Genomic DNA, 14,958 nt, shown 5'->3' with positions numbered 1-14,958 from the left:
GTGTTTTCAGATTATTCGACCGTTTCTTATGGGGTTTCACAAGGCAGTGTTTTAGGTCTTTTGGTTTTTTAATATACATCAATGATTTGAAAATGGCCTGTTCAAAAAAGCTTTTGTTAAATGCGGATGATGCAGCAATAATTGTGTCTCATGAGAGGAAGGAATTTATTGAAAATAAAAAAAGTAAACAAACTGAGGAAGTCTCTTAATGGATTAACCTTAATAAATTGTCCTTACACTTGTGTAAACCAGAATTTATTTTATTTGGTTCAGCTGCGAAACTGAGAAAATGTGTCAGATCAGAGGTAAAAGTAGAGCATCAAATTAATGAACCCAAACATGAAGGGAAATATTTAGGTTTTATTTCAGATAGTAATTTGACAGGTGAGAAGATGGCTGTTATAGTCCAATCAAAGGTTCTAAAATTAAGTTTTTAGCAAGATAGACAGAGCTCTTAGATTTCCAAACTTTACAAATATTGGCCAGTGCATTAGTGCAGTCATACTTTGACTATGCTGCAGTCTTTTGGTACAGCAGTAGTTCCACAAAAATAAAAAATAAATTGCAGACGGCCCAAAATAAGTTGCAGAATTGTTATCAAAGTACTTCTACTGACACATTTAAATAATGAATATTATAGTCAAATTAATTTATTAAAAGTTGGAAAAAGAGTCACTTTTCTGAAATTGGTGATGGTGTTTAAGATTTTAAAGAAAATGGTCCCAAAATATTTACTTATTAAGTTTTAGTTAGTGAGGTACACTGTCATTCTACAAGAGCGAGTAGCAGGGGTATTTGTCCTTGTAGATTTAAGAGTGAAACAGGTAGAAAGTCTTTCTGTGTACTGTTGCTTGGAATATACTGCCGAGGAGTTTTAAAGAGATTCAATTTGAAAGTTTTTACAGAGGAAATAAAAAAATGGCTGTTTTACGGTTGAAGTTGAGGATTTTTGTTGTGCTGAGTTTCTGAGCTGATGATGTTTGCACTTTATGATTTGCTCGTTCATTTTTTAAGAATATCGATGACCACGATGGAAATCAGCCTGTGGCTTTTTGTGTATTTTATCCTCGACAGTTTTTAAGATATGAATGTCAAACTGGACTTGTCTGTATATTTTTGTTAAAATTGTTAAATAAAATCAATCAATCAATTTATTCATTCATTTTCCTTTAGCTTAGTCCCTTTATTAATCTGGGGTCGCCACAGCGGAATGAACTGCCAACTTATCCAGCATATGTTTTACACAGCGGATACCCTTCCTGCTGCAACCCAGTACTGGGAAATATCCATACACCCTCATTCACACACATACACTATGACTAATTTAGCTTATTCATTCACCTATACAGCACATGTCTTTAGAGCACCCAGAGGAAACCCACATGAACACGGATAGAGCATGCAAACTCCACACAGAAATGCCATCTGACCCAGCCGGGACTCCCACCAGCGACCTTCCTACAGTGAGGCCTTATATATAAAGAAATCTATTCGCTTAAGTCAGCTGAACAGTAAACAACAACAGCAATAGAAACCACCAAAGGACACCATATGAACACAGCCAAAATGACTTATTAGAGCATGCACATCTTTGTCATTCCAATGGATTTTTAAAAATATGTACATGCCGCCTTTTCTTCCATGTTTCTTGAACTTTTCCCCTTTATGAGGAAAACTATTGAATACTATAAAAGCTGTTCAGCGTTTTTTTTTTTTTTTCTGATTAACATTTAATAGACTTTAACTAAAAGTTTTAGATTCTGAGCAGGACAGCACACTGGTCAGGGTTCAACGCTAAGGATTTTTTCTACTGGCCCGATCGGGCCAGTGGTTCTGATTTTTACTTGCCCGGCCAAAATTTTCACTGGCCCCACCAAAAAAAGAAGAAGTTAATAGCTATTTGATCGTGCGTGCGTGTGTTTGGGTGTGTGTGTGTGTGGGTGTGTGTGGGTGTGTGTATACACACACACACACACACACAGTTGATTTCAGAATTATTAGTCCCCCTAAATTATTAGCACCTGTTTATTTTTTCCCCAATTTCTATTTAACAGAGAACAGATTTTCTCAGCACATTTCTAATCATAATAGTTTTAATAACTCATCTCTGATAACTGATTCATTTTATCTTTGCCATGATGACAGTAAATAATATTTGACTACATATTCTTCACTTCACTTCACTACAGACACTTCTATACAGCTTAAAGTGACATTTAAAGGCTTAACTAGGGTAATTAGGTTAACTAAGCAGGTTAGGATAATTACGCAAGTTATTGTATAATGATGTTTTGTTCTGTAGACAGTCTAAAAAACAAGTAGCTTAAAAGGCTAATAAATTTGACCTTAAAATGTTTCATAAAAAATGCTTTTATTCTAGCCAAAATAAAACAAATAAGATTTTGTTCAGAGGAAAAAATATTATCAGACAAAATATCAACATTTCTTTGCTCTGTTAAACATCATTTAGGAAATATTTTAAAAAGAAAATACAACAAAAGTGGGCTAATAACTATGTATATATATTTACAGTAATTTTTAAACTTTTTTTAGGGAAAATTATTCAGTTCATCAAGGCTATATTTATAAATGTAAAAAATGTTTAATTGTTAAAAATTTATCAAAATTTTAAATAACTGCTTTGTTATTGTATGTAGTTTCAAATAAAATCATTACTCCAGACATAATTGATTTTATTACTATTACCATTAATAAATATAATAATAATTAATGTTAGTGATTTCTGAAGGATCATGTGACTGGAGTGATGAAGCTGAACTTTCATCTTTAAAATCACTGGAATAAATGAATAAATTAAATGATAAACTACTTTTGAACAGTTATTTTATAGTGCAACATTTCACAATTTGTATTTATGATGAAATAATTTCAGCCTTGGTGAGCAGAAGAAGCTTATTTTAACATATTTAAATCACACTGACCCCAAACTTTTGACCAGTTGTGTATAGAATATTTTATAAGTGAAAATGTGCACTTTAATTTTAACAACCCACAGACATCGTCACCAAATACAAATCGAGGTCAGACTTTTTCATACAGAACCTCATTTCAATTGTCAGGTTTTGTATAGATATCTATCTATTGAATTAATCAATCTATTAAAGAAACGTTGACTATAATTCTGTATTTTAGGCTTAAATTATAGAGAGACATAGCAGATGAACCGAGACTGCATCAGATCGCGAAGCAGATCAAAGTTGATTTTCTTTCGAGCCGTCAGTGCAGAAATGAACAAAACAACTGGCCTAACACAACATATTGTAAGATTAAAACATGGAAAAAAATGATTATAATAACTTTGGTCAATTTTCCTAACGGATGAACTGAGATCAGGCTGGATAAACAGCTCTCGGTAATATTTCAGCATGCTTTCACTTTCGCATTTACCGGTAAGAATGACATCTGGCCCTGCTCATCATTCTCTTTTCATATAGCCGTATATATGGCTATAACACAATCATAATACACTGTGATATAGCCTGGGTCGTTAGTTCGTTGCATTGTTTTGTTTTCTCGCTACAATCGATCCGCTCAATAGGGCAGAGACAGTCTCATTCAGGCGATCTCGGACTGATTGATTTGGCGTGGCCGCGGATGCCAGCGCAACTGCTGGACATATGCCAAAAAAAAAAACGCGCTAACGGGGAAACGAGACAGATTCCGAAACAAACGTCTATGTGTCAAAGCACCGTAAGATTGTATTTGCACACAATTGACAGACAGTCGCAGCACGCAGCTCTGGCTCGATCTGGCAGGCAAAAAGGCAGCACTGGCCCGATCGGGCCAGTAACATCCTGTACACTGGCCCGAGTGTCTCGCACGCTGGCCCCGGGCCATCGGGCAGTCCTTATTGTCGAGCCCTGCTGGTTCTCCCGCAGCATGTTAGTTCATCATTTCTATCTTAATGTGTTGATCATTTTCTTTTGTGTTTCTGTATTGTGTGAAGGTCAACCAGTCCACAGTTTATGCTGCTATAATCTTTATTCAGTTTTATTCATAAACTATATACAATATATACACTGTGCTCACGTCGGCTCCAGGTATCTTGGGTGAAGGTCTCTCAGTGACGTGGTCTCTTCTGGTCGCCGTGCGTCTCTGGTGAAGATGGGGAGCGGGAACGTTTCCCTCTGGCGTCCTGGACTGAAGATGCTGCACCAGCTGACGGCCTCTTTTTCTTCTCAGCAGCATAGGCCTCACTGAACAGATCGAGCGCAAACACACACAAGCAGACATAATGTGAGATTTTCACAAACACTAGAACATGCTGCAATGCCAAGTACAGTTTACTCACGCGTCTATGATGGGGATGACGTATTTGCCGCTGCCGTCCATCATGACTCCCTTTCGGTTTGGGTCGTCCACCTCCAACAGGAAGCTGCGGGGAATCCCTGTGCTCCTCCTGATGCGCTTGTGCGAAGCAGAGCTGGTGCTCTGTGAATTCATGAGTGACAGTCAAACGACAGAGCAAACAATCTGACTAATGGAGACAAGAGCTCATGTTCACAGCAACCATAAGCTTAGAAAACCCAGTTACCCCTTTAGAGGGGCAGTGCCTAATGTGGTGTCCTGGGATCCCACAGTGGAAGCAGACATAGTTGGGTGGAAGAAGCCCAAGCAGTGTCATGGCCTCACTGATGAACATCAGAACCATGAGAATCAGCTCTAACATTTAAACCGTAACCGTAACCAAACCTGTCAGTGTCTGAACGCTCACCTGCTGGAGTAGTAGCACAGACTGGACTGGTACATCACCGCTTTTAGCTTGTCCTCCTCTGATGCCTTTGCCTCAGCCAGATTCTCAGTCTGTTTCACAGGCATTTGCACATTAGAATTTTATTTTACTGATTTGCTCTAAATAAACACCCTCAAATCTCCCTAAGAAACTGCGTGTGTTTGTGTGTGTGTGTTTGTGTGTATTGTTGTTTGCTAAACACTGCGTATTGATATTCTGCACTACATGTCATTATGACGCCTCAAATGCAAACACTGCAGTTCCATACAGAGCAGCACTGGGGGGTGAATTAATCATTTGTTCAATACCTTCAACAGCTGCTCCAGTGAGAGGAGTGAAGAATCACCTGTTTGAGAGGATTTGGCTGATGGTCCAGCTTGATGTCTGCAAAACAAAGGAGCTTGTGTGACTAAAACACCACAGACAGACTCAAACTCTTGATATAACATCTATCAGTGGACGATTGCGCTCATTTCACATGACTTACCCAACAAATCTTCTGTTGGAGGACTTCAGTCCAGCCGCAGGGACCCGTCTGATGATGACCGACGTGTTTTTGGGGATGAGAGCATCATCATCTGTGTATTCTGACACCAAAATAAAGTTTAAATATAGTAATAATCATTTACCATGGTATACTTTGAGTGCCATTAGCATTTTAAAACACTGAAAACATCACTATATGTCACCATCAGAGTCATGATAACACATCACAGCTTCTACAAGTCTGTCTGATAACACATCTAATGTTAGTGTAATATAGTTTAAGTGGCTTTTCCTCATCTCACCTTCATCAGTTTGGGCTTTGCTGATCTTCAGCTGGCAGAACTTCAGCCTCTCGCGCCTCATGATCTGCCGCTTCAGCTCTCCCACAGTGATGTTGAGGCCCTCAAACTGGAGCGAGTCGTGGGTGAGTCGACTCTGAAACCTGTAATGAACACAAGACATACTGAATACAAACCACAGTGTGATAGCAAGGGTCAAACCTGAATGAAGGGAGCAGCAGGCGATCAATCGATGTATCCAACGATCAATAATATCAATAGTCTGCGAATAAGTTGCCACGAAGAACGCCGAGATCAGATGCCAATGACAGAGCGAAGTTCAAAACAACACAATAAGAACCGTTGCCAAGGATGCTGACGATCACGTGACGAGGCAGGCGCTAAAAAACTTCCGCGTTATTTTCTCATTAATAATATTGAAATCATTACTATGATAATAATAAAATAAACAGCAGAACAGTTGGACATCTCTGAATAAAACACAGCAGCGTTTCCGTACACGAATGATTCTGGCCATTGTAAAGAGTCGGGCGAGTCAATGAATCAGTGATTCGTGGCTGAATGAATCACTCAAAGCTTCACTCGAATAAAGCGGTCTCTTGCTGCCACCTATTGGCGATTTGTTTTTCCGTTTTTAAAGTATTTTAACACTTTTTTTAAGGCACCTTCAAATATATTTTCTACTAAAGTTCATATCCGTTAAAAATGATTTAAAACTCTCTAAGCTCATCATTTCTTGATGCGTTTATAATGTTAATATAAATCCATTCATGTTTGTGTTTGATCTTCATTATGTGTTAAAATCAATACAATATTAAAGTTGCATCATCCAAATCCAAATTTTAGTTCAAAGCTTTATTATACAGCAATATTTCTATACATTTCTATAAAGATACTGTCTATTTGAGTCAGAAGATTTTCAGTGTGTGTGTGTGTGTGTGTGTGTGCGTGTGCGTGTGTGTGTGTGTGTGTGTGTGTGTGTGTGTGTGTGTGTGTGTGTGTGTGTGTGTGTGTGTGGCAGTGGATTACAGTAAATGTAGAAGTGATCAGAAGTGTGTGATATTTATTGTCTCTGATATTTCAAAACACATTTTAAGAGTCCAAAAGATTTACTGCCTGATGAAGCCTGTTATAATGCAGTTATGATGACCCTATAAATCTAGAATTGTCAGAACAATAAAAATGAGGGAAGAGATTATTTAGTATTTCTCCTCTTTTTTGTATGTGTAAGTGCTCCTTGAGGAAAAGTCTGCGTCTCTCTGTGTTGCTCAGGCTGCACTGCAGTGTCTATTCACAGGCGCGATCCCACTACTGATCGGCACGGGGGCTTTGACCTGCTCCGTCTCCGACCTGGGCCGGTTCACCCCTCCTTAAACGACCTGGTGGTCCCGAGCTCCCCCAGGAGAACCATATCGATACCGAACTTAGCGCGGACACCCGATCGACATAGTCCACTACAGCCCAGAAGCCCTGAGCTCAAGCGATCCGCAGCCTCAGCCTCCCAGCAGCTTGGATTACAGGCGCGCGCCACTGAACCCGGCGAGAGCTGAGAGAATCAGAGCTGTGGAGAATCTGATCATCACAGCGACCTCTAGTAGAGGAAAAATTAATGCTGAAGTAAATTTGACTTTTATTGGTCTTATGGCACTGAATAAAAATATTTGTCCCAAATAAAAAAATAATATAGTTATTTATAGTAAAGACTATAGTGTTTTGGGACCACACAGTAAAGTTCATTACACTGTATAATATAAAAAACAAACATTTGTGCTTTATTTAAAGGTCAAGTCAGGTTTACTGTTGTATAGCTGCATGGCAATGGATAAAAAAACTAATAAAAACACACATCTAGAAGACAAGAGTAAGCAGTAAAGTACACTGAGAAAAGGTGTTCAATTGCTGTTTTTTTGCATTAACAAAGAGTCATAAACACAATTTTACGCAAATGTATAATTTATAAAATATGTAATGAATAATACATATAGAATTAATATTTTCATAACTAAATTATTTATAATGTGTCATTTAACAGTAAAACATCTTGTCAAATAGGCCACAGTATACATCAGGAAATGAAAAGCTTTTAAATGACAACAGAAAAGCAGTTCAGCGACTAACATTCACTCATTCAGTGATATCTCATTTATTCATTCATTCACTAATTAAGTCAATACCTTTTCAGTCACTAAATATGGTGTCAGATGCAGATGTGGCCTCTATCAGTGTAATGTAATCTACATCTCATATTGTACAATGACCCTGATCTGTTGGTTGCAGATTAATAATCACAAACATAATTTTCTATTCATAAAAGCTAAAAACTTATTTAGTGTCAGAGAGTACAAAGTGATTTTAGTTTACCCTCTAATATATATTGCAACTGTTTAGTCTTTAGACCAAAGAGTTTGTGGTTTTTAATCTGTGTTGTTGCTGCTTTATTTCATCACCTCAGTGTTAGTGTGCAATTCAGAATAATGTGCAGCTAAAGATGAAACAGTCTATCAATTCATGCCACAGACTGTGTCAGATTCTCTCAAGTCTTATATTGAAAGCACTGATGGTCACAACCGCATCTGACACCACAGTTAGTATCTCAGCAAGGGTTAAATGATCATTGTTTATCTCAGTTAATGATTCTAGTTATTCACGATAAGGAGCAGGTATTAAAGTGGAAGATTAAACCATTAAAGTTGTACTTTTTCAGAGGTTCACTGTTTGCACACTTAATCTTAAATGGATAGTTCACCGCATAATTATGATTGTGAAAATCCTAAATTTAAATTTTTGACTGAAATATCTCTTAGCTGCACAATATTTCAGCATCGATATCTCAATGCGATCATTCACAAAACTGGGTCAGTTGTCATTTTTGTGTGAAGTTTGCATGTTCTCCCCGTGTTTGCAAGACATGCAGTATAGGTGAATTAGATAAGCTAAACTGCCCGTAGTGTATGGGTATGAATACAAGAGTGTGTGGGTGTTTCCCATTGGGTTGCAGCTGGAAGGGCATCTGCTGCGTATGCTGAATAAATTGGTGATTCCTTCTGTTATAATTCACCAGATTAATGAAGGGACTAATCCAAAATGAAAATGAATGAATGAATGAGTCTAGATTATAGTTTAGCCTTTGCATATGTTATGAGGCCTGTGACTAAAAAAGGAACTTAAAAGCATTCAGGACTAATAAATTGCACATTTGTAATTTTAATAACAAAATAATTTATTTTTATATTTATAAAATGAAGACTATAACGGTATTATTTTACATTTGATTTTCAAAATGCTATAGCTAAAGACTGTTAGACTCCTCAGAAAACAATAAAGCCCTGTTCATTTCATTTCTACAAGTTTTTCATTGAATTTATCTCTGCTCATAGACTATTATAATTTATGCAGATGCACATCTATCATAAACAAATCACCCATTTTGTATTTTTTCTACAGCTATATGTATTATGATACAATAAACCACTTTTACTTTAGTAAAAAAAAAAATATATACCACAGTATTTATTACATTTTATCAGTTAATAGTTAATACAGAATGTTGTGGCATTCACAAAAAAGCATAATGATCTTTGGTTCAAAAACATTATAGTATTTTACGACAAGATAACATACAAATTGTTTAATTTGTGACCATACTATACTGCTGTTTATTTTTATTCAATGTCATAAGGCTATGAAGTCAGTTTTTATTCATCATTCAGTTTTCCTCCACTAGAGGTCGCTGTGATGATCAGATTCTCCACAGCTCTGATTCTCTCAGCTCTCGCCGGGTTCAGTGGCGCGCGCCTGTAATCCAAGTTACTGGGAGGCTGAGGCTGCGGATCGCTTGAGTTCAGGGCTTCTGGACTGCAGTGGACTATGTTGATCGGGTGTCCACGCTAAGTTCGGTATCGATATGGTGTTGCTGGGGGAGCTTGGGACCACCAGGTCGTTTAAGGAGGGGTGAACCGACCCAGGCCGGAGACGGAGCAGGTCAAAGCCCCCGTGCTGATCAGTAGTGGGATCGCGCCTGTGAATAGACACTGCAGTGCAGCCTGAGCGACACAGAGAGACGCAGACTTTTTACTTGTTCTTCGTGTATTAAAACGAAATATTTAAAATTATCATGGTAAACCATCATTGACTAAATTGTTTAATTCATTATTAGTAGTCTATGAGAAATTAAACAATGTAAGCAACACAGAATAAGATGCTTGCTTTTGCCCAGTGTTTTTGGTGATTTGTTCATGTAATATACAAATAAAATAAAATAGCATACTTAGTAATCCTGAGTCTGACCATTTTACTTGACTAAACATCCCTAGTGAATCCTCAATGGCAGTCTATGTCTGTAAACAATATATGATTCTGTGTGCCAAATTATTATGCTTGCTAAGTAGAGAGGAAAAATATTTGAAGTGAAAAACGTTATTTACTTTGCATGTAAAGTATACATTGACCACAGAAATTGAAAAAAATCTCATTTTAGCCTTTTTTTAAGGGACGATATATTTACAATTTACTGCTCACTTGATAGTAATCATTTGACATTCATTACTTTGTTTCCTTTAAGTTAACAATCAAGTGCAAAGCCATAATTACCACTATTGAAAAGATAAAGTATTAACAATGTTACAAATGGAATTGATAAATCTGTAAATCTACATCTGTATATATATATATATATATATATACAGATGTATATATATATATATATATATATATTTTTTTTTTTTTTTTAATAAGTTTTTTTTTTTTTTTTTTTTTTTTTTATAAGGGTGTAACTTTGGTTTGAGGAGTTGGGAGGACAAAATTGTGGAAAATGTTTTCTATTTAAAACCCACTTCCTATTCAATATATGATTCATTTTTTAATCCACGTTGCAGCTTGCTGTTTCATTGCTGTCTGTAATAGTTGTTTCAACTGCAATACCTGCTGCTGATCAGAACTTTCGCTGAGAGCATCCACACAAAATTATTGAACGTGTTCATCTACACAATTATGTGCACAGATAGAAAAAAAAAAACATTTTTTTAAAAGTTGGAGGAAGTCATGCTTCACTCTGGGCATGCAACAATCTGGGTGCGCTTCTTTGGGGCTTCTCCACACCATAGCTCCTCAGATGTGAAAAATACAGTGAAGGTGGACTCATCAGACAACAATACATGTTTCACATTGCCTACAGCCCAAGATTTACACTGCTGTCATCATTGAAACAGGTTTGGCATTGACAAGAGTGATCAAAGGTTTGGCTATAGCAGCCTGGCCATATATATTGACCTATATTGACCCTTTGGAGAACAGTTTTGGTGGAAACCCAAATGTTGAGAAGATACACATTTAAAATTTAGTAAGTTGAGCAGCTGTGCTTTTATTTATTGATCTTTATTTTTTAATAGAATCTGGGTTAGCTCTAGGCATGGGCCGATGTCAGATTTTAATTGTATGATAACCTTGGACAAAAATATCATGGTATTGTGATGACTGCTCAAAAATATACTCTTTTTAAATGTCTGGGTAGAAAACAAAAACTATTTCCCCTTTATAAACAATATATTTTATTTTTGAAAGATTTAAAATATTCTGGAGCAGTAAAAATGTCAAGACTAAATAATGAAAATAAATCATTGTCTTCTGTCTTCATTAGTTTCAAAAACATTTCAATTTACACAGTGTCTTTGGATATTTTTTCTGCTGAAGATACTATTGTCCTAAAAATGTAAATAAAAAATTGTACACATACCTTACAGAACATTTTGGCAGTTTTAAAACCTTGAATTTTCCAAACCGTACTATACCTTGAAAACGGTTATCATCCCATGCCTATAGCGCCTGGACATCTCTTTCTTACAGCTTCCTCCTGCATCCACAGTGGATGTGGATTGTCCTTCTTAGTGATATTTTGTCACTACGCAGGATACCATGGCTCTTATCATATCACAAAGATGTGCTGCTTTTGAATTCTAATAGGTCACCCATAATATTGTGTGCATTGTAATAATTTAAGTGAAACTGCTATTACTCTAATAATTAAACCTTCACACTGCTCTCACTGGTGGCAATCAATAAAGATTGGGCAAATTTAGCCATGAAACCTCCAACACTAAATTGGCCATGGTTTTGTATACTTTTGACTAAAGTGACAGTGGTGTATTGGATCATAAAATATATAGCAAAATGGATTATAGTACGGGCGATTTGTTTATATTAGGTGCATCTGCATAAAATACAATAAACAATCTACAAGCAGAGATAAATACAATAAAACTTATAGAAATGAAATGAACAGAGCTTTATTGTTTTCCAATGAGTCTAACACAGGTAGAGTAATTGAATAGAATGTAAAATAATACCGCTAGTCTTCATTTTATTAATAATTAAATAAATTAGCTTTTTATAAAGTTACAAACGCTGTAATTTACAAGACCTGAATGCTTTTAAAATCCTCTTACAGTCACAGCCCAAGCAAATGATAAACTATAATCCAGACTCAACATGACGATGGTGTTTAAAACAGTATTTACTACAAATGACTATAGTATAGTTTTTTTTTTTTTTTTTTTTTAATTTGGGATCATACTGCTAATTATATGTATCCAATGTCATAAGGCAAAAAAGTCAACTTTACTTCGTCTTTCAGTTTTCCTCCACTAGAGGTCGCTGCAATTATCAGATTCTCCACAGGTCTGATTCTTTCAGCTCCCGCCGGGTTCAGTGGCGCGCGCCTGTAATCCAAGCTGCTTGGAGGCTGAGTCTGCGGATCGCTTGAGCTCAGGGCTTCTGGGCTGCAGTGGACTATGTTGATCGGGTGTCCGCACTAAGTTCGGTATCGATATGGTGCTCCTGGGTGAGCTCGGGACCGCCAGGTCGTTTAAAGAGGGGTGAACCGGCCCAGGTCGGAAACGGAGCAGGTCAAAGCTCCCGTGCCGATCAATAGTGGGATCGCGCCTGTGAATAGACACTGCAGTTCAGCCTGAGCAACACAGTCAGACGCAGACTTTTACATTAGTTTTTTTTTTTAACTTTGATTTGTCTTTCTAAATGTAAAACTGAAGAAATAAAGATTTAGAGTATGATGACTATGCATTATTAATAGTAAGTAATAATTAAAAGTTTACTAGCAGACTTCAGAAAGTTTATTTGTAAACAAAAATACAGAAATCATCTTAATTTCATGTCTATATTTTAAAAATATGCCTTAGACAGAAATATATTGAATTTAATTGAAAATATATCAAATTAAAAAAAATATATATAGAATAATTTTACTTTAAACATAAATGGCACATTATAATTTTTGGCCCCATCAGAAACAAAAGTAACACACGGGTAGGTCACAACCAGATTTACTGGCTTCATCATGTTTGTTTTAATTATATCTGACTATGACATTGTTAATTATTTTTTAATACCACCTGATATTGACGGCGAAAAAGCTTCCAGTACAAAATGGCATTTTTATTGATAAATTAGTTATAGAGTATTATGCCAAATGCAGTTTTAATCTAGAAAGTTTTGTTTAATAAAATAGAGGAGGGGGATATATTTAAGAAATTAATAACACTTAAAAATAGTAAAGCAACAGGGTTAGATAATATTCCAGTGCAGTTCCCTCAAAGACTCCCTAAATGCGTCACTCCGATGGTTACACATATTATCAATTTTTCTATTTGTCAAGGTAAAGTTGAAAAAAGCAAGAGTTATTCCTCTTTTTAAGAAAGGTAGTAGGTTTGAGGTTAATAATTCTAGGCTGGTATCAATTTTGAGTGCTTTGTCAAAAGGGAGGGAAAAAGTTATTTATTAGCACATTGAAAAATATTGTTTAAAATGTGACGTATTGTAGAGTTTCAATCGGGTTTTAGGAAAAATCATTCCACTGATTCAACAGTTTCTTTTATTTAACAAATTATATAAAGAGCGATATGGATAAAGGAAGTTAAGTGGGATGGTTTTCCTAGACCTGCAAAAAGCTTTCAATACAGTCGATCACAGGATATTGATTTTAAAAGTAAAGGCAATGGGTTTTGGTGTTTTGGCCTGTAAATGCATGAAGTCTTAACTTGAAAACAGATTTCAAATAGTAGATTTAAATGGTGTGTTTTCAGATTATTCGACCGTTTCTTATGGGGTTTCACAAGGCAGTGTTTTAGGTCTTTTGGTTTTTTAATATACATCAATGATTTGAAAATGGCCTGTTCAAAAAAGCTTTTGTTAAATGCGGATGATGCAGCAATAATTGTGTCTCATGAGAGGAAGGAATTTATTGAAAATAAAAAAAGTAAACAAACTGAGGAAGTCTCTTAATGGATTAACCTTAATAAATTGTCCTTACACTTGTGTAAACCAGAATTTATTTTATTTGGTTCAGCTGCGAAACTGAGAAAATGTGTCAGATCAGAGGTAAAAGTAGAGCATCAAATTAATGAACCCAAACATGAAGGGAAATATTTAGGTTTTATTTCAGATAGTAATTTGACAGGTGAGAAGATGGCTGTTATAGTCCAATCAAAGGTTCTAAAATTAAGTTTTTAGCAAGATAGACAGAGCTCTTAGATTTCCAAACTTTACAAATATTGGCCAGTGCATTAGTGCAGTCATACTTTGACTATGCTGCAGTCTTTTGGTACAGCAGTAGTTCCACAAAAATAAAAAATAAATTGCAGACGGCCCAAAATAAGTTGCAGAATTGTTATCAAAGTACTTCTACTGACACATTTAAATAATGAATATTATAGTCAAATTAATTTATTAAAAGTTGGAAAAAGAGTCACTTTTCTGAAATTGGTGATGGTGTTTAAGATTTTAAAGAAAATGGTCCCAAAATATTTACTTATTAAGTTTTAGTTAGTGAGGTACACTGTCATTCTACAAGAGCGAGTAGCAGGGGTATTTGTCCTTGTAGATTTAAGAGTGAAACAGGTAGAAAGTCTTTCTGTGTACTGTTGCTTGGAATATACTGCCGAGGAGTTTTAAAGAGATTCAATTTGAAAGTTTTTACAGAGGAAATAAAAAAATGGCTGTTTTACGGTTGAAGTTGAGGATTTTTGTTGTGCTGAGTTTCTGAGCTGATGATGTTTGCACTTTATGATTTGCTCGTTCATTTTTTAAGAATATCGATGACCACGATGGAAATCAGCCTGTGGCTTTTTGTGTATTTTATCCTCGACAGTTTTTAAGATATGAATGTCAAACTGGACTTGTCTGTATATTTTTGTTAAAATTGTTAAATAAAATCAATCAATCAATTTATTCATTCATTTTCCTTTAGCTTAGTCCCTTTATTAATCTGGGGTCGCCACAGCGGAATGAACTGCCAACTTATCCAGCATATGTTTTACACAGCGGATACCCTTCCTGCTGCAACCCAGTACTGGGAAATATCCATACACCCTCATTCACACACATACACTATGACTAATTTAGCTTATTCAT

The 14,958-nt window shown here is 36.0% G+C and overlaps 1 protein-coding gene across 2 annotated transcripts; it reads right to left on the bottom strand.

Annotated features, from left to right (window-relative positions):
* Nucleotides 1–1,719: 1,719 nt before the first annotated feature.
* Nucleotides 1,720–7,079, bottom strand: LOC141376690 (E3 ubiquitin-protein ligase RBBP6-like). 2 transcript variants are annotated; one of them, XM_073917213.1, is made up of 7 exons: nt 5,542–7,079; nt 5,241–5,340; nt 5,062–5,137; nt 4,736–4,824; nt 4,556–4,652; nt 4,313–4,452; nt 1,728–4,217 (listed from the first exon to the last, which is right to left on the bottom strand). In XM_073917213.1, the coding sequence occupies exons 1-7, from the start codon at nt 5,699–5,701 to the stop codon at nt 4,082–4,084; spliced, it is 798 nt and encodes a 265-aa protein (XP_073773314.1). In that variant the 5' UTR covers nt 5,702–7,079; the 3' UTR covers nt 1,728–4,081. The 2 variants fall into 2 exon arrangements, with proteins under 2 accessions (XP_073773315.1, XP_073773314.1); XM_073917214.1 differs by lacking the exon at nt 4,556–4,652 and having other exon boundaries at nt 1,720–4,217.
* Nucleotides 7,080–14,958: the final 7,879 nt, after the last annotated feature.

Source organism: Danio rerio, chromosome 11 (assembly GCF_049306965.1).
Source record: "Danio rerio strain Tuebingen ecotype United States chromosome 11, GRCz12tu, whole genome shotgun sequence".
In the NCBI taxonomy this organism is placed as follows: Eukaryota; Metazoa; Chordata; class Actinopteri; order Cypriniformes; family Danionidae; genus Danio; species Danio rerio.
The sequence above is the reverse complement of the archived record's forward strand: the minus strand, read 5'-3'. Positions and strand labels throughout refer to the sequence as shown.

Coding starts and splice junctions, on each gene's coding strand:
- LOC141376690 (XM_073917213.1), bottom strand. CDS start 5,701: ATGTCTTGTGTTCATTACAGGTTTCAGAGTCGACTCACCCACGACTCG. Junction 5,341..5,541: donor CAAAGCCCAAACTGATGAAG/GTGAGATGAGGA, acceptor TTTTGGTGTCAG/AATACACAGATGATGATGCT. Junction 4,653..4,735: donor CTGTGCTACTACTCCAGCAG/GTGAGCGTTCAG, acceptor GATGTTCATCAG/TGAGGCCATGACACTGCTTG.